The following is a 25,143-nucleotide window of genomic DNA, read 5'->3' on the forward strand; positions in this document are numbered from 1 at the left end:
GAGGAAACAATGCATGTGCTCTCCAAACTGGTGAGACTAGAATTAATTCTGCTCGCTGTTGAGATGCTACTCTCGGAAGCATTATAAACGGTGGAAACGCATAAAGGAGTGGGCCTGTCCAATGTTGTAGGAACGCATCCGAAGCGATGGCCATGGGGTCTGATCTCCAAGAAAAGAACTGGTCTACTTGGTACGAGAGACAGGATGCAAAAAGGTCTGTATGACATTGACCCCATCTTGTCTGTAACGATTGAAATACGGACAGTGGAGCTTCCACTCGCTGGGATCCTTGAGATATCTGGAATTCCAGTCCGCTACTACATTGAGTTGGCCTGGTAGATATTCCGCCATTACTGAAATTCGATTCTGCAGCAGTATTGCCAGAATGTTTTGGCTATCTGGAGTAGAGCCTGAGACTTTGTTCCTCCAAGTTTGTTGATATAAAGGACCGCAGATATGTTGTCCATGCGAAGCAGCACGCAACAACTGGACCGCAGTGCTAGTGTTCTTATCGCGAAGGACTCTGCTAGTAGTTCGAAGCAATTGATGTGAAGATCTGATTCGTCGCAAGACCACGACCGCCAGTGGAGACGGTGCCGCAACGAGCACCCCAGCCCCACCTGCTGGTGTCGGATTCCAGGATAACATCCGGGCGAGATCCGAATATGGCCCTGCCGTTCCAGGCTGTCATGTGATCCAGCCACCACTGCAACTCGTTGCGTGTCTCTGGCGTGAGATCTACGAGTTCTGCGTAACTTATACCCTTTTGAAGGTGATGGATCTTGAGGCATTGCAGCGCCCTGTAATGTAAAGGGGCTGGAAATATGGCCTGAATGGAGGATGCCAGTAAGCCCACTTCTGTGGCTAAGATCCTGAGAGAAATCCTGTCTTTGTGAAGGACTGACCGGATCTCCTGGATTAAGTGTAATTTCTGGACCGGCAGAGACAGGAAGGAAGTGGTAGAATCTATCTGGAATCCCAGGAACTCCATTTGGCGAGCAGGTGTCAGCTCGGATTTGGAGGCATTGATCAGGAAACCTAACTTTGTAGAAGGTGAATGGTCCATTCGAGATGTTGCACCAGGGCCTGAACGTCCTGTGCCATGAGAAGGATGTCGTCTAGATAGACAATCATCCGAACTCCCCGGGATCTGAGTTTCTCTACTACCGGGCGCATGACCTTGGTGAAGCACCAAGGCAGTGAAGGAAGGCCGAAGGGAAGGACCTTGAAATGGAACCATTGGTAATCCCACTGAAACTGTAAATATTTCCTGTGTGGGGGAAAAATTGGGATCGATAAATAGGCATCCTTGTTGGACCATCCAGTCCCCTTCCCTGAGAGTGTCTCTGAGTAGATGTATCCCCTCCATTTTGAAATGCTGATAAATAATCCAATTGTTGAAATCTTTCAGATTTATCACCAGTCGGGAACCCCCTACTTTCTTGCTCACCGCATAAATATTGCTGCAAAACCCCGATGGATCCGGCCGGCAAGGGGCGATCGCACCTTTGTTTAATAGCTGGTCTATTTGTTGTTGACTAAAGGCGTGGTCTAGACGGGAAAAAAGGATCGGCTGAGGTATGACAGTTTGGAGGGGTGTCCCAAAAAACTCTAGATGGAACCCCGAGATCATCTCCAGCACCCAGTGATCGGACGTTAGGAGACTCCAATTGTGTAAGAACTGACCGGTCCTGCCCCCCCAAGTCTACTGTTGAAGGGGATATCAGCCTTACCTTGAGTGGTGGCGTTAAAGTTGGTGCTGTATTGGGGATGGGAGCCACTATTGAAGCGGCCACGTCCAGATTGCGCTTTCACAGGATAGAAGGTGTCTCTGGTCTGGACTTTGTAGCCTCTTCCTGATGAGTTGTAGTTGCGAGAGGCATTGCGGCTGGACAGACGCCCTCGATTTCTGCCGGCCCTGGAATAAATGCATTGGTGGAAGACCTTGTTCAGAGAGGTTTGAGCTTTGTCCAACGCCGTAAAGGTGTGGACAAACTTCCCCAGGTCTTTAACAAATTTGTCCCCAAAGAGGAGGCCGTCCGCTAGAGGACCTGGCTCCACTGTGGCCAATTCTATTAACTTGGGGTCTATACACATCAAAATAGATTTTCTCCTTTCAGTGGAGAGGGCACAATTCGCATTCCTGAGCATGCATAGTGGTCATTGAGCCCATCCTGCCAAAATGTCCAGGTCGGTGCTAGAGCCAGATTCCTTAGCCGACACAGCCGGGTCTAAGATTTTACATAGGGGCCCGGTCAGATCGAGGACTTTGTCCTGACACATTTTCCAGGACCTGTCAATACCCTTTTTTGGGTCTTTGGAAGACCTCTTAATGAAGGTGGCCAAATTGGGGTCTAAGTTGGGTATAAGGGCTACTTCATTTGGAATATCTGGCCAGGGACACAGTGACTTAAGTTGGTTTCGTACCTCTTTGTCCAGGGGTTTCCTTAGATGTGATTGCACATAGTCAGAGACCGTTGAGAGGGGAGTCCAGTCTGAGGATCTCGGGTGTACTATTGCCTCAGGGTCAAAGTTAAGAGAGGAAAGGGATTCCGGGGCCTCAAAAGTCGGCGTGGGGGCCGCAGGAGAATGTCGTTGCCGTTTAGGTTGAGGTGAGTCCTCGTTGGAGTCAGTGTGTGAGGCAGGAGACTCATCTGATGGAGTGTTAGGTGGAGGAGGCATACCCTGAGTGCTGGTGGAGGGCTGAGCGGAGTATTCGTGGTCAGTGACCATAGCCTGAGACAGGCAGGCCAAAGGAGCTGCATGGGGCCAATTTGAGGGGTGGGAAGTCTGGACGTCCGTCTGTGGTGCGGAAGGCCCTGGATTAGTCTGTCCATAAGCTGGGACCGTCAGTGCATATTGTTTCAATTGTCTAGCAATTGGCTGCAGTGCCACCGCAAGGGCCCTGTTAACTGATTGGGCCACTGAAGCATCCAAAGCGTGGACAATGTCTTCCGCCAAAAGCAGGTCTTCCTGCTCCTGATAGAGGGCTGGCTCATCCGTAAACTGCCTCTCCGCCATGGTCTGTAGTTCGTAGGCAGCAGATGCGGCAGTAGGACTTGAAAGGGCTGTCCAAATATGAAATAAGGCCGGTATATTAAGGGGGGGCACCCCAAATCAATATTTTGCTCAGGAGGCTGTGAAGATTGAAGCCTTAAGGCAAATCAGGCACTATTGTGCGCAACCCCCTCAGGATATAACCTGTAATAGCCCAAGGTACAGTTCAGGCCAACAGGCGTAGGAGGGACGTTATTTGCTCAACCGCAAATACTCTCGGGAGCTGACTGAAATAGCTGAGTCGAGGCATGGGCTCGCTGTCACTATCTGACAGTGAAACTGACCCGCAGCACTTCGCGCGCAGGCGGGCGGGCAGCGAGTCAGAAATAGGACAAGCTTTCTTCGCGCCGAGGCGCACCGTCCCTCCGCCTCCTTGCACCCAGCTCAGGTGCCTAAACAATGCAGCAGGATCAGTGGGTGAGCACGGCACGCGATGAAAATATTTGCGTCACCTCGTTGCCCAGGTCGGCGATAACGCCGGGTGAAATATCTCAAATATTACAGTAAAGGAAAGAAAGAAAGCACTTATCTGTCGCATTAGCAGCAAAGAAAGAGGACGTATTATGGTTCCTCGCTGCTTATATAGACTGCTGCACCGGGATTGATGTAGAGGAACTGATGTCATCACAGACATGTTGGGTGTTAATTGTGTAATAAACAGCAAAGAAGGAGAAGCATAATCCGAGCCTCCAGTCCTGCCATAGAATCCAAATTTGGAAGCCAAAAACTGCTTTAATTTATCTCTCTCCCGCCACTAATTGCCTCGGCCTCAATTAAAGTCCTGTGGGAGTAATACAGTCCCCACGTTTTCTTTTTTCAGTATCTCCCTCTTTCTTATTTCAGAATGTTGGCCTTGGGTGTAGTGCAGCCAGGTTTAAACTGAGCTCTCGCCTCAATAAGAATCCATTTTAGTGACAAGATGGGTGAGATGTTTGCAAACTTCTTGTGTCCGGTCACAAAGCGCGCCGCAGCATGAAGACCTGCTCCGAGCAGAGCTAAGAGTGCTGTGGGGATGCCTGAGTGGAGTCGGTTCTCATAGTCTAGTCTGAAGAGAACCAACCCCTGACAAACTGACTTTAGCTCCTGTTCTGGAATGAGCTGCCTGATCTCCCAGAACTGGGCAAGGACTGCTCCGCTTTAGAACTTAAATTAGACTTACTATATTGTTAGGTGTCAATAGGGAAATGTTTATGGCCCTTATTTTTTGTTGTTGTAAAACTCCACAAACTCATTGCAACAGACCTCAGAGGACATAGGTGTGATTTCAGATGAAGAGTTGTTTGACTGCTTTATTACGTCAAATAGAAGTTTAGGTCTGTCCTTTTCCGAGTCCATGCGGGATCTGACATGTACTGACTTAGCTCTGGAAATGTGGTCATTGCAGTTTATTCTGCAATTCTCAGCCTAACCATCTTCAGTGGAGATGGGATTTTCTCCATTCTTTTTCAAGTTTTCTGAGATACTTCCTTTCCTCAAGAATGTCTTAAAAACCAAGGTAGAAAAAGGTTGGGTCTGCTTTGCTTGCTTTTGAGAGGTGCAAGTTCCTCTACTAAGGTTTCCATTTGCCTGTGCCTGCTTTAATACCATGTTGGGGAACTACTGAGACGAGATTCGGGTGAGCCTTGTTTGCAAGGGCCTTAATAGTGATGGTTCTTGTGTCCCAAAACCCCATCTTCTTGTATGGTTGATCAGTGGTACCCCAGAGGAAGCAGCACATGAGGGCAAGAGCTAGAAAACATATGCACTCTCATGGAGTACTGAATGCAAAGAAAATGGTTCACTACTTTTGAGCAGTGTAAAAATTCACATCAGCCATTAAAAAGATAATAAAGACACTATGCTTCAGGAAGGAACAAATACAAGAATAGAAACGCAAACAAAAAAATAATTCACACCAGCCAATTAAAAATATAATAAAGAGACCATGCTCCAGGAAGGGCAAAAATACAAGAATAGGAAAGCAAACCTTGAGTAAGAAGCAAGCACATGGGAGTGTCAATAAAGCAAACCAGTGGTAAGCAAAGGGTGTCCCATAAGCCCACTGTAAGTTCACAATAGAGCTTTCGCAACCAGACATGGTATGCACAGGTCTTTAAGTCGACCGGTTACAGCTGGTGTTCAGCACCAGCAGTTCTAAAAAGCATCTGCTGAGACAGGTCCCTTTCGGGCTCTCTATTATTGCTTTCACCATCAGGATATAACAAACATCCTAACTCAACAGCAGCACCACCCTTCACTGCCTTTGTAACTCCAGAGAGGCTCATTACAGTTCTTTCACAGTCTCATCATTTCAGAACTGACATATTTCCAATATTACATACAATAAAGCCTTTGTTGTACTTGCCTATCTTATGAAACAGCCACTGACAAAGCTAATAGTCCTGCCTTGTTTTAGGTGTAATGTCAGTTGTTATCTTACATATCTGCATACAATGACAGAATAAAGCCGCAAAATACCATCTGGATAGCACACTAAACTGAGCACAGATTTTTAGGTTATGTGTTTTTAAGGCACACCCTTATTTACATAGGCCATGCCCCTTTAAGAGCCCCCCCCCCCCAGTTTTTTCATCCCGCTTAAAGCCCTGGATATGCAGGTGCTAAAAAGTGACCATTATGAATTTTGAGTCCGCAGATATCATTTTCTATATAGAACATAAACACCACAAGTAATGCACCTAAATATCAGTATAAGACCTCTTGATTGCTGTGAAAGAAATACCAAAACATATATATTTTATAGTTCCACCAAGATGACACATTGAGGTTCATCCTCCAGCCCTCGACTCCCAGGTTCCTTGGGACATAGACTCATTTTCATTTTTTTTAATGTTTGGTTTCTGTCATGCTAATGAAAGCCAGCCTGTGCTGCAAAGAGTAGACAGTACAATTACTGAGAAATACAATAGGCCTTGTTTTATTTTTATTTAAAAGCTTGTGATGAGCATGAACATTTGTTGTGTATGGTTTTGTAGGACTGAGTGTAGGAGCGATAGCCCGTGCTTTAGCTTTAATATTGGTGCCAAGAGGTTGTGCTGCATATTTGCAGTATGTGGGGTGCCTAGTGAACAGTGTTAGTCTTTTCATTATGTTTCACCTTTTTCTCCTTGTAAAGCACCCTCCCCATTTGCAGTACTGTAATTTCACTTAGCCCAGTTCTGCCTTCTGGAATCTATAGTGTTTGTTTCCAATGACCTAAGTAGACTGAAAAAATTTGTAGCTATCGCAGAAGAAAGTTTCAATTGTATTAAGGACACAGTGGTCAGGATTATGCAGTCCTTTCTCCACTTTTATTAAATACAGCAAGTTCAAAGTTCAAACAAAAAACATCGTAATATACTACAACTCCCATGAGGTCAACAACATAGTCATGGAACCCACAAACCAATCATAACAGTATCTGAATGTCCATATAAATGTCTGTCGGGTCCAGTCCTTCTTCTTCTTCATTGTAGGAAGTTAAGTACAAGCGGTCTCAATCCGTTTATGAATTGTGTCCTAAAACATAAGGAAAGTATTAACCAAATGAGTCTACACAAATCAGTATTGCATCCAGGTTCACAGTAAACCTATGCTTATAAATAATACAATTGCCATGAAACAGTTGATAGCCAGATAGAATAATCTCCATAACAACATCTTAAGAGTCAATATATATATACACCATAAATATGGAAACCAATATATATAATACCTATAATTTACGGGTATGGGGAGGGATGATCCTTGCCTCCGTGTCCTTAATAGAATTGAAACTTTCCTTCACAATAGGTAGGACATTTTTCATTCTGTGTCAGGACTGGAGGCGAGAATTATGCAGGTTCAAAACTTATCACCAAAGATGCGTCCTTAAGTATAGTTTAAAAAAAGAATTTCTTAAAGGTAGATTCTGATGACCAGTCAGCCGTATTCATAATATCTTCCAGTCTACTACCTACCTGTATGCCCTTAGAAGCCAATGCTCCTCTGGTAGAATGAGCACCAAAAAGATGGATATCAGTACCCACTTCCATCATGATCCATGGAGCCCACCTGGCAATAGACGGTTAAGCAACCACCCTGTGTGGTTTCTTAATAATGATAAACAACTGTCTCTCCCCTGGAGGCCTTATCTCTTCAGTAATTTCCTCATACGCTTTAAGGCATCTCACCACACAAAGCTTAGGATAAGTATCAAAACCTGGGTACGATACTGACCTGGTACTTGTCTTGGTCCATCTAGAAACTGTAAATGTAACAGGGTGAAAAACCCTTGCCGTAATGTCCAGCGACCGGACATCCAAAACCCTTTTGCAAGAAATAAGACACAACAACATGGTCAGCTTGGCTGAAATCTCTTTCCTAGGTAGGAGTTGATTATCCTGCCAGTCTGAAAGAAGTTGAAGTACCCTATTTACATCCCATAACCCTGAATACCTGGGTTCCGGAGGTCTAGATAGTCTGACCCCTTTCTGGAGTTTACTCACCCACGGGTAATCCCCTACTGGTAAATTATTGATGTGCAGGTGTCCTGCTGAAATGGCTGACCGAAAGGAATTGATCGTGTGATACGCCAATCCAGAGTTGTAAGGTTCTGCCAAGAAATTGATTATGAGAGTGATGGGATCCACGTTCCACTCCATACACCAACGGGCCCATCTGTTCCAGGCTGATTTATATCTCTTAGTCATGACTGGTGTACAATAGTGTCTGATGAGGTTGGCAGCCTCCTACGAAAGCTCGATGTCTTGCCATCGTCTCCTGAAATCCTCCATGCCATGAGGTTGAGATGTCCCTGTGGCACCAATGGATGTGGGCGTCCTTCCGGATCCCAAAGGATCCCCAATGAGACGGGTAACTTAAATGGTTCCATCCAGGAAAATTCCAGCAGAGTATGGAACCTTGCTTGTGACTTCCAAATTAGAGTGACTAGGACTAGCGAAGCTCTCTGTCTGTGTACCTCAGCTGCCACCCTGGGAATCAGAAGGAAAGGCGGGAAAGCATAGTGTGTCCAGTCCTGAAGGAAGGCATCCACTGCTTCTGCTCCCGGATCCGGTCTCCAACTGAAGTACCTGGGAAGCTAGCTGGGTGTTAAATCTGGATTCAAATACATCCATGTTGCAGGGTCCCCAACGATCCATTAGAGACTGGAAAATTAAAGGATCCAGTTGCCAGTCGCTTGAGTCCTTGAGGTACCTGGGAATTCCAATCCGCCACCATGTTCTGTGATCCAGGGAGATATTCCGCTGTTACAAAGATCTGCTTCTGCAGGCAGAAGTGCAAGAAATCCTTGCCCAGCTCCGCCAAAGCCCTGGACTGGATGCTCCCCCGTCTGTTGATATACTGAACCGCTGAAGTGTTGTCCATCCTCAAAAGGATGCGACAGGAGACCTAGTCCTGCGTTAGGGATCTGATCGCAAATGAACCCACAAGAAGCTCCAGGCAGTTCATATGAAGATTTAGCTCCTCCTGTATCCATTGTCCCCCCATGGAGATTTCTCTGCACTGGCTACCCAGCCCTATCTGCTTCTGTCAACTCTATTATCATGTCAGGGAGAGAGCCAAAGATCGCTCTCCCATTCCATGCCTCCATATTGTCTGTCCACCACTGGATCTCCGATCTGGCTTCCGGTGATAACTCCACCAGTTCCGAGTATGTGAGGCCTTTCCTGAGATGAGATGCCTTTAGTCGCTGTAGGGCTCTGTAGTGTAGCGGACCCGGAAAGATAGCCTGAATCAAGGATGAAAATAGTCCCACAATCCTCGAAAGTTGCCTGAGGGAGATCCTGTCTCTCCTGATCACCTTTGAGAGCTCCTTCTTGATCTTGGAAATCTTGCATTGCAGGAGTTTTAGGGTGGCTGGTATGGTATCTATTAGGAACCCCGGGAAAATCGTGGATTGTGAAGGGGTCAACATTGACTTCTCCTTGCTGATGACAAACTCGAAGTCCTGAAGGAAGACAATAGTCATGCTCAGGTGGACCAGCAACTGCGTGTGGGATTGGTCCATCAGGAGGATATCATTAAGATATATTATCAGTCTGATGCCTTGAGTCCTCAGGGTCTCTACAACCAGTTTCAGCAACTTCGTGAAGCACCAAGGGGCAGACGAAAGGCCAATGGTAGACATTGGAACTCGTATATCTGGTCCTTCCATTGAAACTGCAAGAAGCAACAATGTGGAGGAAAGATGAGGACCATCAAGTATGCATCCTTGAGGTCCAGGCGAACTAGCCAGTCGCCCTGTAGGAGGAGGTCTCGAAGGAGGTGAATACCTTCCATCTTGAAGTGGCGATAAACTAGCCACTCGTTGAACTCCCTGAGGTTTATTAACGGACGCAAGCTCTTGTCTTTCTTTTCAACGAGGAAAAGGTTGCTCAAGAAACCCCTCTGGTGGAGGTTTGATTGGGTGATGGCTTCCTTGGATAGGCGATCCTGTATCTCTGCCTCTATCATTTGAGAATCCTGTAAGTTTTACTGACTATAGTGTGCTCTCACATTTTGAACTGGGATGCCATAGAATTCTATGTGAAACCCTCTGACTGTTTCCATCACCCAAAGATTGGATGTGATCTGTCTCCAATTGTGTGCAAACCGTCTCAGTCTCCCTCCCAGACTTCGAGCGGAAAAAAGGGCACTGCTTACTGTTGGAGCCTCCTGGGGCAATAGCACCTCCTCTTGCAGCCCGGTGGGGTCCGCCCCTACTGCCTCTTTGGTTGGGGAAGAAGGTTCCCTGGCTTCCATCGTTCCAGCCGTTGTTGCAGTGGGCTTGTGCTCTGGAGGGGTCAGCCTGAAAGGAGCGGCCAGAGGAGCGACCAATGCCTCGTCCGGCCCCATAGAAAACCTTCCCCGGGAACATTTTCTTAATAGAAGATTGCGCTTTATCAAGCTCCAAAAAGGTCAACACAAACTTCCCGAGTTCCTTTACGAAGTGTTCCCCGAAAAGGTTGCATTGTGCAATCGCGCCAGCCTCAGAAGTGGATAGTTCCCCAAGCTCTGGGTCAAACTGTATCAAATCAAATCAAATCATTAACATTTATAAAGCGCGCTACTCACCCGTGCGGGTCTCAAGGCGCTAGGGGGGAGAGGGGGGGTTATCGCTGCTCGAACAGCCAAGTCTTTAGGAGTCTCCGGAAAGCGGAGTGGTCCTGGGTGGTCCTGAGGCTGGTGGGGAGGGAGTTCCAGGTCTTGGCCGCCAGGAAGGAGAAAGATCTCCCACCCGCCGTGGAGCGGCGGGTGCGAGGGACGGCAGCAAGTGCGAGGCCAGCGGAGCGGGCGGGTGGGGACGTAGAAGCTGAGGCGTCTGTTGAGGTATTCCGGTCCCTTGTTGTGGAGGGCTTTGTGTGCGTGGGTGAGAAGACGGAAGGTGATCCTTTTGCTGACTGGGAGCCAATGCAGGTGTCTCAGGTGTGCGGAGATGTGGCTGTTGCGGGGTACGTCGAGGATGAGGCGGGCCGAGGCGTTTTGGATGCGTTGCAGGCGGTTTTGGAGTTTGGCGGTGGTCCCGGCGTAGAGGGTGTTGCCGTAGTCCAGGCGACTCGTGACAAGGGCGTGGGCCACGGTTTTTCTGGTGTCGGCGGGGATCCAGCGGAAGATCTTGCGGAGCATGCGGAGAGTGAGGAAGCAGGCGGAGGACACGGCGTTGACTTGCTTGGTCATGGTGAGAAGAGGGTCCAAGATGAAGCCGAGGCTGCGGGCATGGTCTGCGGGGGTCGGTGCGGTGCCGAGGGCCGTGGGCCACCAGGAGTCGTCCCAGGCGGACGGGGTGTTGCCGAGGATGAGGACTTCCGTTTTTTCAGAGTTCAGCTTTAGGCGGCTGAGCCTCATCCAATCTGCGACGTCCTTCATACCCTCTTGTAGGTTGATCTTGGAGCTGGTGGGGTCCTTGGTGAGGGAGAGTATAAGTTGGGTGTCGTCGGCGTAGGAGGTGATGATGATGTCGTGCTTGCGTACGATGTCGGCGAGGGGGCTCATGTAGACATTGAAGAGTGTCGGGCTGAGCGATGAGCCTTGAGGTACGCCGCAGATGATCTTGGTGGGTTCTGAGCGAAACGGAGGGAGGTAAACTCTTTGGGAGCGGTTAGCGAGGAAGGAGGCGATCCAGTCCAGGGCCTGGCCTTGGATCCCGGTGGAGCGTAGGCGGGTGATTAGGGTGCGGTGACAGACGGTGTCAAAGGCAGCCGAGAGGTCGAGGAGAATGAGGGCGACTGTTTCACCGTTGTCCATCAGGGTTCTGATGTCGTCTGTGACTGAGATGAGGGCGGTTTCCGTGCTGTGGTTGGTTCGGAATCCGGTTTGTGAAGGGTCGAGCAGGTTGTTGTCTTCCAGGAAGGTGGTCAGCTGTTTGTTGACGGTCTTTTCTATTACCTTGGCTGGGAAAGGTAGAAGAGAGATGGGGCGGAAGTTTTTCAGGTCGCTTGGGTCAGCCGTAGGTTTCTTTAGTAGGGCGTTGACTTCAGCGTGCTTCCAGCATTCGGGGAAGGTAGCAGAAGAAAAAGAAGAGTTGATGACGGTCTGGAGGTGCGGGGCGATGATGTCGTCGGCTTTGTTAAAGATGAAGTGCGGGCAGGGGTCCGAAGGGGCGCCGGAGTGGATAGAGTTCATGATGGATTTGGTTTCTTCCGTGTTGATGTGGGTCCAGTTGTTGAGGGTGATGTCCGAGGAAGCGGGTTCAGTGGTGTATGGTTGGGTCTGGTGTCCGAAGCTGTCGTGGAGGTCGCTGATCTTGCGATGGAAGAAAGTGGCGAGGGATTCGCACAAATCCTGTGAGGGCGTGACGGCGTTGGCGCTGGCGCTGGGGTTGGAGAACTCTTTGACGATGCTGAAGAGTTCTCTGCTGTTGTGGCTGTTTTTGTCTAGTCTGTCGGTGAAAAAGTTCCTTTTGGCAGTGCGGATCAGGTGGTGGTGTTCGCGTGTAGCGTTCTTGAGGGCGGTCATGTTGTCAGCGGTGTGGTCCTTGCGCCAGGCCTTCTCAAGGGCACGACAAGTTTTCTTTGATTCTTTGAGGGTGTCAGAGAACCAGAGAGGTTTTTTGGTGTTGGTCTGTCGATGCGTGCGTTTGAGGGGAGCAAGGTTGTCAGCGCAGTTGGAGATCCAGTTTGTGTATCAAGAGAGATTGTTGTCTCTCTGTGGAGATGGCACAATTGTCATTTCCAAGTAGGCAGACCGCCTGCTGTGCCCAGCCCGCTATTATGTCCGTTGGCAATGGTGACCTCCGACTGTCTGGACGATTCCGCCAACTCAGTTATCTTGGTTAGGGGCTCCAAGACGTCCAGGAGCCTGTTGTGGCAAGCTTGCCAGGAATGATAGATCCCTTTTTTGGGTTCCTGCATGTATTTGGTGAAAAAGGTACATAGTTTTGGGTCAGTGAAGGGAGTGGCTGCCACTTTGCCCTCCAAAGCAGGCCTGGGGCCCTCCGCACCCAAGCGGGCACTAACCTCCTTATCCAAGGGGTGTCTAATTTCCTTGGCCACGTATGTCGCCACCTTCGCATCTGGGACACACTCCGAAGAGCCAGGATGGTAAATGTCTTTGGGTTCAAACATGTCAGTGTATTCCAGCTTCTCCTCCCCATAGCCAGAGGAGCCTGCAGTCGGGCGCCAAGGTCTGCCCGAATCGCACCCCTCATCTGATGAGCCCTCATCATCAGAATTACCCCCCAAATGGGGGAGACCCCAGGTCGGAGCCCATATCTGGGGTGGCCGTGCCACCAAGCTCTCCTGGTAATGCATCCTCCAGACAGGGTACATTTTTTAGCGTTCGCGCACTCTTACGGAATGCTTCCCGTAATCTGTTGAAGCCTTCCAGTTGCCTCACATTGTGCTTTAATGGCCTGGAAGAGGAGGAGTTGGTTGAGGCGCTGGTCCCTTCCCCAGAGTCCCCCAGGGTGCCTGGGGTGTTCGAAACCTGGTCCATGAGCTTGTCCATCCTGTCCTGCCGGGGTTGCAGCACCTTGGCAATCACCTGTGATAGGAGTCTGTCTACCCCTGCAGGCAGGTGGCGCTGAGTAGGCCACTCCTCCTTTGCTGCCAGGTTAGGGGCATAAGCATGATCCTCGAAGGACTCCATATTACCTTGTAGAAAAAATGTATTGTCACCTAAACAAATATGTTTATTCTTGTCAATATATGTGTTAGACTTTTCATCCTTGGCGTGGTCTCCCTTAACTTTTTGCCTCTGTTCCCCAGGTTGTTGATGTGTGCTGGACTCTGATTTTATTGTTTTTGTTACTCTGGGCACTTTACCACTGCTAACCAGTGCTAAAGTGCAAGTGCTCCTGTTTAAAATGTGTACGTAATTGGTTCTCCATGATTGGCATATTTGTTTTACTGTTAAGTCCCTAGTAAAGTGCACTAGAGGTGCCCAAGGCCTGTAAATTAAATGCTACTTCTGGGCCTGCAGCACTGGTTGTGCCACCCACATAAGTAGCTCTGTAATCATGTCTCAGACCTGCCACTGCAGTGTCTGTGTGTGTATTTTTACACTGTAAATTCGACTTGGCACGTGTACCCACTTGCCAGGCCTAAACCTTCCCTTTTCTTACATGTAAGGCACCCCTAAGGTAGGCCCTAGGTAGCCCCAAGGGCAGGGTGCAGTGTATGGATAAGGTAGGACATATAGTAATGTGGTTTATATGTCCTGACAGTGAAATACTGCCAATTTCGTTTTTCACTGTTGCAAAGCCTGTCTCTCTCATAGGATAATATGGGGGCTACCTTTAAATATGATTAAAGTGTAGATTCCCCTAGAGAGTAGATGGACATGTGGAGTTTGGGGTCCCTGAACTCACAATTTAAAAATACATCTTTTAGTAAAGTTGATTTTAAGATTGTGCGTTTGAAAATGCCACTTTTAGAAAGTGAGCATTTTCTTGCTTAAACCATTCTGTGACTCTGCCTTGTTTGTGGATTCCCTGTCTGGGTCAGTTTGACAGTTGGTTGTTTTTCACCTCACACCAGACAGTGACACAAAGGGAGCTGGGGTGTAACCTGCATTTCCTGATTAGCCATCTCTGCTAGGAGGGAGGGGTGGAGTGATCACTCTCATCTGAAAGGACTGTGCCTGCCTCTAACAATGCCGGCTCCAACCCCCTGGTGTGTGTCTGAGGCCTTGCCTGGGCAAGGCAGGATTTCACAAGTAGGTGTGAGTCCCCTTTGAAGAAAGGTGACTTCAAAGACTAAAATGGGTATAAGAAGGGCACCCAAATCTACAGACTTTAGAAACACTTCTGGAACCAAGAGGAACCTCTGCCTGGAGAAGAGCTGATAGCTGAGGAAGACGTGCTGCCCTGCCTGTGACTGTGCTTTGTGGAGCTTTCCTGCAGTGCTGCTTCTGCCAGAGTAAGAGGGCAAAGACTGGACTTTGTGTGCCTTCCATCTTGTGAAGAAATCTCCAAGGGCTTGATTTAGAGCTTGCCTCCTGTTGTTTGAAGTCTCAGGGACAGCAAAGACTTCTCTCTACCAGCACCTGGAGTCTCTGGAGAGACTCCTGCTCTGACCAGTGGTGCCCTACCCAGTCCCTGGGCCCTTGAAAGGAAAGCTGGTGGAAATCCAAGGAAATCGACTTCGGACCGACGCCGCTGCTGAATCCGGTAACGCCGCCTGCACCTGACGCCGGGACCTTCGCTGGAACGCGACACTCTTCGCAGGCCCGTCGCTGCAGCAGCCCCGCTGAAGTCCGCTACTCCGTGGAAGTCGCCGCACCACGTCGTGACTGACGCCGCTTGAAGTGCACGGATTCAACGTTTTGCACAGACGCCGCGATTCCTGACTTCGCGCCTCGGCTTGTTTTCACTCTACACCAAAGGTACAGTACTTGGGGGTCTACACGACTCCGTGTCCGGCGCCGCTGGTGTCGGCTTGTTGGGAACGACTCCGTCACGACGCCGTGTTAACATCTCATTGAAGCATTTTTGTTTCTAAGCGCTATTTTTGAGTTTAATCTTTAAAAATTCATAACTTGACTTGTGTATGTCGGATTTTTGTAGTTTTGGTCTTGTTTTGTTAAGATAAATATTTCCTATTTTTCTAAACCGGTGTTGTGTCATTTTGTAGTGTTTTCATTAAGTTGCTGTGTGTGTTGGTACAAATACTTTACACCTAGCACTCTGAGGTTAAGCCTACTGCTCTGCCAAGCTACCAAGGGGGTAAGCAGGGGTTAGCTGAGGGTGATTCTCTTTTACCCTGACTAGAGTGAGGGTCCTTGCTTGAACAGGGGGTAACCTGACTGTCAACCAAAGACCCCATTTCTAACGATATGTAATGTCACTTTAACAATATCAATTTGTTTGTATTCACTTGGGGTGAGAGCACTATACAACAGGCAGCCCCCTTGCTGGTGCTCAAGTGCCACGATCTGCGGCCCAAACTCTTCAGAATTACCTTCAGAAGGTGCCCTGTGCAGGTCATGACCTGCAGCAATAGAAGAAACTTTCCATCAGAGGGCGTTAGTGAAGCAGGCCTTGCTGTTGTTTACCGCGCTAAGCAGTGTCAGCGAGGGTTGGACGGGAGTAACACGATCCAGCACACCCTGAGGGCTAGGATCGGCTTGTTCCCCTCATCGCGTGCTGGAGGTCTGCTAAAAGCGCTAGAAATGACTGCCGGGCGCCTAACGGAGCAAGTGCGGCCCGAAAGTGCGCCACCTAAAGGGCCCGTGAGGTACCGAAAGGTGCGCTCGGGCCGTAGCCTGCTGCACGCTGCAGGAATAAAATTTAGTGTGCAGGTAAACACATTTGTAATAACGCTAAGTGTTACTGACACAAGGCAATCCCCTGGCAACCCAACACGATAAGAAACATTAAGGAAGCGAGGGACTTAACTGACAGGTCAGCAGTGAAGAAAGAGGAAGAACTGGACCAAAGGGACATATATGTGGATATTCGGATACTGTTATGATTGATTTATGGTTTCCATAACTACGTTGTTGAACTCATGGGAGTTGTAGTATATTACAATGTTTTTTGTTTGAACTTTGAACTTAATGTATTTTATAAAAGTGGAAAAAGGACTGCATAATTCTCGCCTCTGGTCCTGACATAGAATCAAATGTCTGAATCAATGATTTTTGAAACAAAATGCCAGGAGTATGAAAGTGGTGCTCCCTGGTCATGCAGTAGTACAGCACCACAGCCCTATTTGAACATAGGCAGTGAGCCTTCAGGGAGTGTGGCACTTTCTGTTATGTGTTTCACTTACTAAGTGATGTTAGTGTGCAAAAACAGGATTGTATGCTTGGCACAAATGCGATATTTGTTTAACCAAGAAAAGTTGTGAACTTGGTTTGGCAGTGGTATTTGTTTGGTAAAGACCTTCAAGAAGCAATGCATTATGGCCCAATACTATCCAAGGAATGCTATCAGAATTTAGAACCCTGCCTCCAGCCTTACATACCTCACCTCTCTGCCTGTCTTCAATTTGGACTTAAAGCCCTTCTCTCCGAAAGGTACTTCAATTAATCTCCCATTTCACTGCAACTCCCTCTAGCTGTTCTGCCTGACACTTTCACTTCCTGCTGAGGATTGCTCATTCTAGCCCCCCTCCACTCCTCTTCACTGCTCCCTACTCGTTTCTTCTTAACACTACTCTTCATTAACCTTTAGGATCTGACTACTTGGTGTTGGCAGACTAAAGGCCAGATGTACAAAGTTTTTTTCTGGTCGCAAACAACCTGATTCGCAGAATCAGGCTGTTTGCAACTAGCAAAAAAGAAGCATTTTTGGATGCACCAAACCCAAATTTACGATTCAGTAATTTATTACCGAATTGTAAAATGGGTTAGTGGTTTGGTATTAGGAAGGGGCGTATTTAAGGCATCCCGTCCTAATAGCAACTTGCAGTGGTATGTATGAATGTTTTGCAACCGAAATGCGGTCACAAAACATTCTCTTTTTACTACCAAATTCAATTTAGTGGTGACCCATTTGCAAATGGGAAGGGGTCCCTATATTGCGACCTACCTCATGAATATTAATGAGGTAGGTCTATTTGCGACCCACTGGGAATTGCAAATGGAACTCAATAGAGTTTCGCACATTGGAAAATTTGATTTTCGAATTGCTATCCGTATGGAATTGCAATTAGGACATCACAATTGCTAACGTATTTTCATGTGGCCATGAGGTTTTTCACGGAGTCTTGTATTGCTGCAGTACTTAACACTGTATGAAACTTTACTTAGGTTTGTGCATGTTTACAGCTTGTCATTCTATTTGTATTGCTTGTGAAATGTATTATTTAAATATAGATTTCCACTTGTACTGTGAAGTGCTCTAACACCTTTGAGTAATGTATGCATTATACAAACTGTGTAAAAAAATAAATGAGGAATTCTTGTGATCATGGTTCAATCAATCAATTAATTTATAAAGTGCACTACGTACCCGTGAGGGTTTCAAGGCGCTGGGGAAAGGGGGGAGAGGGGATGTGCTGCTACTGATCAAAGAGCCAACTCTTGAGGAGTCTTCTGAAGGCGAGTAGGTCTTGGGTCTGGGGTAGGTTGGTAGGAAGGGAGTTCCAGGTCTTGGCGGCGAGGTAGGAGAAGGATCTGCCGCCGGAGGTCTTTCGCTGGATGCGGGGAACGACGGCGTGGGTGAGGTTCGCGGAGCAGAGCTGGCGGTGTAGAAGCTGAGTCTGTTGTTCAGGTAGGCTGGTCCGGTGTTATGGAGGGTTTTGTGTGTGTGGGTGAGGAGCTTGAAAGTGATCCTCTTGCCTACGGGGAGCCAGTGAAGGTCTCTCAGGTGGTGGGAGATGTGGTTGCGGCGGGGTAGGTTGATGATCAGTCGGGTGGAGGCGTTTTGGATGCGTTGGAGGCGTTGCAGGTGTTTGGCCAGGATGTCTGTGTAGAGTGCGTTGCTGTAGTCTAGCCTGCTGCTAGTAGATCCTGCGGAGCATGCAGAGGGTGTTGTAGCAGGAGGAGGAGACTGCGTTGACCTGTTTGGACATGGAGAGGGAGGAGTCGAGGATGAAGCCTAGATTGCGTGCATGGTCGGTCGGAGTTGGTGGGGTTCCCAGTGTGGTCGGCCACCACGAGTCATCTCAGGCTGATGGGGTGGGTCCGAGGATGAGGACCTTCGTCTTGTCCGAATTCAGCTTCAGACGGCTGCTTCTCATCCATTCGGTGATGGCCTTCATACCCTCGTGAAGGTTGGTTTTGGCGGTATGAGGGTCCTTGGTGAGGGAGAGGATGAGCTGGGTGTCGTTGGCGTAGGAGATGATGTTGAGGTCGTGTTGGCAGGCCACTTGTGCGAGGGGTGCCATGTAGATATTGAACAGTGTTGGGCTGAGGGAAGAGCCCTGGGGTACGCCGTAGATGATGTCGGTGGCTTTGGATCGGAAGGGGGGGAGGCGGACTCTTTGGGTTCGGCCGTAGAGGAAGGAAGTGATCCAGTCGAGGGCTTTGTCTTGTATTCCAGCTTCGTGGAGGCGTGCTATTAGAGTGTGGTGTCAGACTGTGTCGAAGGCGGCAGATAGGTCCAGGAGGATGAGGGCTGATGTTTTGCTGTTGTCCAGTTGGCGTCCGATGTCGTCTGTGGTGGCTAGAATGGCGGTCTTGGTGCTGTGGTTCCGTCTGAACCCAGACTGGGATGATTCCAGGATGGTGTTGTCTTCGAGGTGGCGGATCAGTTGCGTGTTGACGATTTTCTCGACGACCTTCGCCGGGAACGGGAGCAGGGAGATGGGACGGAAATTCTTGAGGTCTTTAGTGTCAGCTGTGGGCTTCTTGAGAAGGGCGTGTATTTCGGCGTGCTTCCAGATTTCTGGGAATGTTGCTGTTTCGAAGGAGATGTTGATGACCTTCCGTAGTTGGGGGCCGATGATTGCGTCGGCTTTGTTGTACACTTGGTGTGGGCATGGGTCAGACGATGATCCTGAGTGGATGGAGTTCATGATCTTGAGTGTCTCTGTGTCGTTGACGTTGGTCCAGGAAGTCAGGTGGTTGGTGCGGGTGGTGCTTGCGGGGATGGGGTCTGGCGTGGTTGTGGTGGAGAAGCTGTTGTGGATGTCGGTGATTTTCTGGAGGAAGAAGGTGGACAGAGAGTCGCAGAGTTCTTGTGATGGTGGGATGTCGTTGACGTTGGCGCTGGGATTGGAGAGTTCTTTCACGATGTTGAGAGCTCTTTGCTGTCATGTGCGTTGTTATCCAGGCGGTCTTTGAAGAAGGATCTCTTGGTTATTCTGATGAGTTGGTGGTACCTGCGGGAGGCGTCCTTGAGGGCTGTGTGGTTGTCGGGTGTGCGTTCGTGGAGCCATTTCTTTTTTAGTTTCCGGCAGTCGTGTTTGGAGGCTTGGAGCTCATCGGTGAACCAGGTGGCTTTTTTGCAGGCTTGGTTGTTGGGGGGATTCTTGAGTGGTGCTAGGGAGTTGGCACAGTTGGTGATCCACTGTCTGAGGTTGGGAGCGGCGGTGTCTGGGTCGGTGGGGTCGGTAGGAGGGTTCTGGGCGAGGGTGCTGGTGCTTGTTAGTTGATCTTCAGTAACTTTGCTCCAGCAGCGGCGGGGTGGTTGTTGGGTGCGGTGGTGCTTGGTTTGTTTCTTGAAGGTGAAGTGTATGCAGTGGTGGTCGGTCCAGTAGAGTTCGGTGGTGTGGTTGAAGGTGACGTGGGCGCTTGTGGAGAAGATGGGGTCAAGCGTGTGGCCGGCGATGTGGGTGGGTGTGGTGACGAGTTGTCGGAGTCCGAGGTTGGCGAGGTTGGCGATCAACGTGGTGGAGTTGAGGTCGTTGTTGTTCTCTATGTGGAAGTTGAGGTCTCCGAGGAGGATGTAGTCCGTGGAGGGGAGTGCGTGGGTGCTGGCGAGTTCGGCGATGGAGTCGTTGAAGGGTGCTCGTGGTCTCGGGGGTCTGTTGATGAGTGTTCCTCTTAGGGTGGTGTTGGGGTCGGTGTGGATCTGGAAGAGTAGGTGCTCGGCGTTCTTGAGGGTGTCGTCCGTGTGGGTGTAGGCTTTGAGGGTGGATTTGTGGGCGATGGCTATTCCTCCTCCGATGCCGTTGGTGCAGTCTCTTCAGGTGATCATGTAGCCGTCCGGGATGGCTATGGCGATGTCGGGCGCCGAGGATTCGTTCCACCAGGTTTTGGTCAGAAAGGCTACGTCTGGGGCAGTGGTGTCGAGCAGGTCCCAGAGTGCGATGGCGTGCTTGCGTGCGGAGCGGGTGTTGAGGAGTATGCAGTGGAGATGGTTGGATCCGGCTTTGGGGGGCTTTGTCGTTCTGTCGCAGGTGAATTTGCAGGTGTGGCAGGCGAAGGGACCGTTGGTGTTCCTTGGAGAGGACTGGAAGCAGTCTGTGTTGTGGCCAGGATTGAGGGCGATGAGGTCGCTGGCTGCAATGGTTTGAGTTTTGCAATGCTTTCTGGGTGAAAAAACTTTCCAGCCATGCTGGTCCCTACACCCTGGCCTGTCCTTGGTGTCTAATCTTCAAAAATGTCTGAGTTTGGTAGATTTCGCTAGATATTTCTAATGGAAGAATTCAAGTCACGTGTAGCACAGTGGTGGCTCGGGATCTTTGGAAGTGGTGGGGTGTCATACTTGCCCCTTTTTCTAGTACGCAAAGAAAGTGAGCCATGTGTTTTCTAGTGAGCTTTGGGGGATGTGCATATCTCCACCGAGAACATTTAGAGAAAAATGCTGCTGAATATTCCAGTTTAAAATTAAATTCCCACACAAACTTGCTTAGGAAACGTCCCTATACTTTCATTGTTTGCTAATAAAGCCCAAAGCTTACCACCATTTGACCCTATTTTTTAAATAAAATTTATAATGGGTACCCCCTCTCCCGTATGTTAGGTATCACCTCAAGTCGGCCATTGCCAGCATTTTGTCATGAGTGCCATGCATTTACCTTGGGTGCCCCTTATGCCAAGAATTATGTAGATTATACCAGTACCAGAATTATCCCCTTGTATTCCGCCTCATGCCATGGGTGACCCATGTGTCTAAACTTACCTCCAGTATGTCAGGCCCTACGTTTTCCGATGGTTTAGCCCAACCCTCCTCTTCCAAATGCCATAGTTACCACCCTTAAACTCTTTGTGGTTTGTCTGGGGGAACTGCAGCACCTCAAGTGAAAATGTACGAAAACAAAATACCCCTCCCCCGCTTTGAGCCATATGGAAGGCAATGTCCCACCAAAGTGCACGATCCTGACCCTTTTCCTCAAGGAGCCAGTGGGAATTGCACCTCCCCCAAAAAAAAAACCTTTCAGAATGCTATATTTTAAAGGAATGTGGCAAAAAGCTGCACATTTACCAGTATTAACTTATTTCTTTTATTTATTCTTTCCTTTTTTTCTCCATCTTTTTTACATTTCTATTTATTTTTCCTCCCTCTCCATTCTCCTGAAATTCCTTCTTTCCGTCTCTTTCATTATGTCCATTCTTCTCTCATTTTATGTCCTTTCTAGCTCTGTCCTTCTTTTTCATGATTAGTTTTCTTTCCTTCCCTTTTTCTTGTTCCCCCATTTTCCAAATGTCAGTTTGTTTCCTTCCCTCTTCTGTCCCTTTTCCTGTTTTCTTCTTCCCTCCTTCTTTCTATTCTCTTGTTCTAGCCAGTTACTTATAACTTTCCATCTTTCTTTTCTTATTTGTATTCATCTTTCCTTCCTTCAAGCTGTCTCATTATATTGGTCTCTAATTGTTTTTTTGCCATTTAAAAATAAAATATTTTCCATGCTGTCATTGTTTTAAGCTTTTTTTTAAAACTCGCTCAGGGCACTTCAATGAATCTCTTTTCCATACCGCTCACCCCCCATCTCACAGTTGTACTACAGTGATTGATTCTCCCAGAATGTATAGGTGCCTCCATCTGTCTTGGAGTGACCTGAGGCCAGAGATGAGTTAAGAATGGTATAAGACAGTGCAATGTATTCCAGGTAACCCTTCCGATGCTGAAGCTATTTTAGCAGGTGCTACACACGCCCAAATCCCACAGCACCACTTGGAATCGGTCACTGCTCTACCCCTGTCGACTTGAGTTGCAACTAAGGTGACCCTAAAACTATTTTTAATTTCATTTTGTCAGCACAGCTACTGCCTGGAGCACGAAACTGACCTGAGTGATGGCTGCAAGCGCCAAGAAAATCCTCTTCACCCATTTCAAGGAACTAGGGAAGGAAGAGTTCAGTGACCTGTGCTCACTGCTGGAGAGACGCCTGTCTGGAGGTGGAAGGTCAGAGGCCCCCAGAGGGCGGTCCAAGAAGGCTGACTACATAGCCCTTGCCTGCCGTTTGGTTGACACCTATGGTGAAGAGCAGGCCCTGGTGACAGCAGCTGGTTTACTTGGACAGGTCAGCAGCCTGGATTGTGCAGAAGGACTCCTACGAGTCACACAGACATGTGAGTGTGCACCTATCCCCACCACTACTTTCACAAGTGTTTCTGTGTACTGAAGTGCAGAGGCCATTGTCCAGTGGATGAGAATGCGCCTTACTCATGGAAGACAGGAGTAAGTCAGGAGTAATTTACAAGTAAACCAGATCTACTCAAATATTTATTTTTAGGTCTTTGTAAGTATTGTGGGCTTTTAACCATACCCACCTTATGCCCATCACTTTCACTCGTTCGTGGGCTTGCCTATCAAATATCACTTGATGTCATTGGTAAATGATATACGTTTGTTCCGCCTTAAGGCTGTTTTTGTCATACCTCGCAGACTGCCCCTGTTACATGGGTTATTGCACGATTGCCGATATACTTCAGCGTGTGCAAACAATTTTTTTTCTTTTGTCTCTCCCCTTTGTGCTACATGGTGCCCATGGTGCTCACAGAGCGAACCGACACAACAGCGTGAACTTGATCGCGGTATTGGAACGCTGGTCATATTGTTCACAGTTACCTAATTAGAGTAATTTCTTGTAGTTCTCCCCTTAAAACACTTAAACTTGGTAAATGATTTACTAAAACAGAGATCCTCAGAGCAAAAGGGGCTCTCCCGGCACAGTGGGAGAGCTGATACTACAATATTCACTGTACTCGGGAAACTCAACCCATAATGCTTTGCAAACTTTCTTTTTCACAACATTGTTGCCCATAACTCAGCCTGTGGTGGTCCTGGGACAATGGGACCACCACCAAAACGTTCAGCACAATGCACACCTTCTATCTAGGTCATCTCTGGGTCCCCACACTAAGTTAGTGGGGACCCCAAAATAATAACCCCTCCCACCATTCAGTGTTTCTTTGTCCTCTTGCTTGCCGTGGGATAAGATGTTTTAGTGTATGGGGGAGAGCTGAAAGACTGTTACCCCCTTCAGTTGGGGTGGGGGCATAACCATGCCCATACTGGTTGGTAACCACCACCCCACTATTTTCTTTTTTTCCCTGGCATCTAGTAGACTTTCTGCCCCCCCTGGGGTGTGGCTCAGGGGTAATTGCTCTATCTGCCCACTGGTAGTCAGATCACCTTTGGCCCCATTTATTTGGGGTGGGGGTATGGCCATACCCCACACTCTTATTTTGGAAAAATAACTTCCCTGGTCTCTGGTGGGCTTTCTGCCCCCCTTGGGGGCAGATGGGCCTTCCAGCAATAGGTCGATCTGCCCCCAAGGGGGGCAGATATGGCCAACAGTCGTGTGCCCCCATGGGGAGCGACCTTACCCAAGGGGCTGCCCCTCCAAACAAAACACACACATACACACACCAATCCCTGGTGCCTAAGTGGTTTCTGCCCAACCGGGGGAAGATCGGCCTAATAGAAATAGGCCGATCTGCCCCCAAGGGGAACAGAAATGGCCTAAAATAAATTTGCCCCCCAGGGGAGCAACCCTTGCCTAAGGGGTCGCTCCCCATATATATAAAAAAAAAGGTAAACAAAAAATATATATATCCCTGGTGTCTAGGGGTTTCTGCCCTCCCTGGGGCCAGATCGACCTTATTGGAGAAGGCCGATCTGCCCCTGGGGGCGTGGCGGGCAGAAAAGGTCTAAAAATATTTTGCCCCCCTGGGGTGGGGCCCTTGCCCAAGGGCCCGCTCCCCTCATTCAATAATATATAAAAATAAAATTTGCCTGGTGTCTAGTGGTTTCTGCCCCCTTTGGGGGCAGATTGGCCTTATAAAAATAGGCCGATCTGCCCCCAAGGAGAGCAGAAATGGCCTAAAAGTAATTTTGCCCCCCGGGGAGCTACCCTTGCCTAAGGGGTCGCTCTCCACATATATTTAAAAAAAAATTATCCCTGGTGTCTAGGGAGTTTCTGCCCTCTGCCTAATTATATTAGGCCGATCTGCCCCTAGGGGAGGGGGGGGCAGAAATGGCCTACAAAATAATTTGGCCCCCTGGGGATCATCCCTTGCCCAAGGGGCCGCACCCCTTATGACAATCACCACCAAAAAAAAAAATCCCTGGTGTCTAGTGGGCATTTCTTCTACCCGATCGCATCGCGATCGGGCAGCAGAAATGCTGAGAAGGACATCAAAGGAAAGGAAAGGAAAGACCTTTTCCTGTCTTTTGATGCCTTACTCTGCCCCTCCACATGATCGGAGGAGAAATGCAAAAACTCAGCTTCCTGCATGGAGGGGCAGGCCTCTGATGAGGTCAGCGCACGATTGCGCGCTTGATGTCATCAGGCGACACTGAGGGGGCAGGGGTGGAAGGGGAAGCGTTTCCCCTTCCATCCTTGCAGTGGAGGCACCGAGGACGTAACAGTTACATGCTTTAAATTAGGATGCTAAATGCCAACATTTTCATTTTTTCTGCAGATAGAGGGAGAAGGTAAATGGAAGTGCATTTGTTATATTCAGGGCCACTGGAATTACATGGCAGGAAAAGATGAAATTATAAGGCAGGGTTGACCAATTTATGTGGCAAGAAAAGTCCAGTTATGAACTTACAACGCCAAAGGCTCTTACTCAAGCAAATGCGAGTCCTATTGCATTGCAAATGCTTGTTTTTCTGGAGCTATAGTTTAATGACAAGTTGCAGAGGAGCTGTGAGGAAGGTGCACTTTGTGTAATAGACATATGCAATGCTGCAGAATGGTCATACAATAGTAAAACCCGAACTGTTGGAATCCGATCCATGCAGGGACCTAAATGTTAGTGTGCACGCACGTCTAAGGGGAAGAAATAGGTGCTGGTAGGGACTGAGGGTCCCATGTTAATAGCTGTGAAAGCTAAATTCTCTGT

The 25,143-nt window shown here is 48.6% G+C and overlaps 1 protein-coding gene across 6 annotated transcripts in view; it reads left to right on the forward strand.

Annotated features, from left to right (window-relative positions):
- LOC138295285 (NACHT, LRR and PYD domains-containing protein 12-like) overlaps positions 1 to 25,143 on the forward strand; it is a 157,018-nt gene that overhangs the window by 2,796 nt on the left and 129,079 nt on the right. For 2 of the 6 annotated variants that reach the window (XM_069233489.1, XM_069233486.1), the window contains exon 2: positions 22,046 to 22,359. In XM_069233489.1, the coding sequence (XP_069089590.1) occupies positions 22,083 to 22,359 (277 nt within the window). In that variant the 5' untranslated portion in view covers positions 22,046 to 22,082. Of the gene's footprint in view, positions 1 to 14,298; positions 14,842 to 22,045; positions 22,360 to 25,143 lie in introns of those variants that run through there. The other 4 variants (XM_069233487.1, XM_069233488.1, XM_069233490.1 and 1 more) reach the window with 4 other exon arrangements.

Source organism: Pleurodeles waltl, chromosome 5, assembly GCF_031143425.1.
Source record: "Pleurodeles waltl isolate 20211129_DDA chromosome 5, aPleWal1.hap1.20221129, whole genome shotgun sequence".
Classification (NCBI taxonomy): Eukaryota; Metazoa; Chordata; class Amphibia; order Caudata; family Salamandridae; genus Pleurodeles; species Pleurodeles waltl.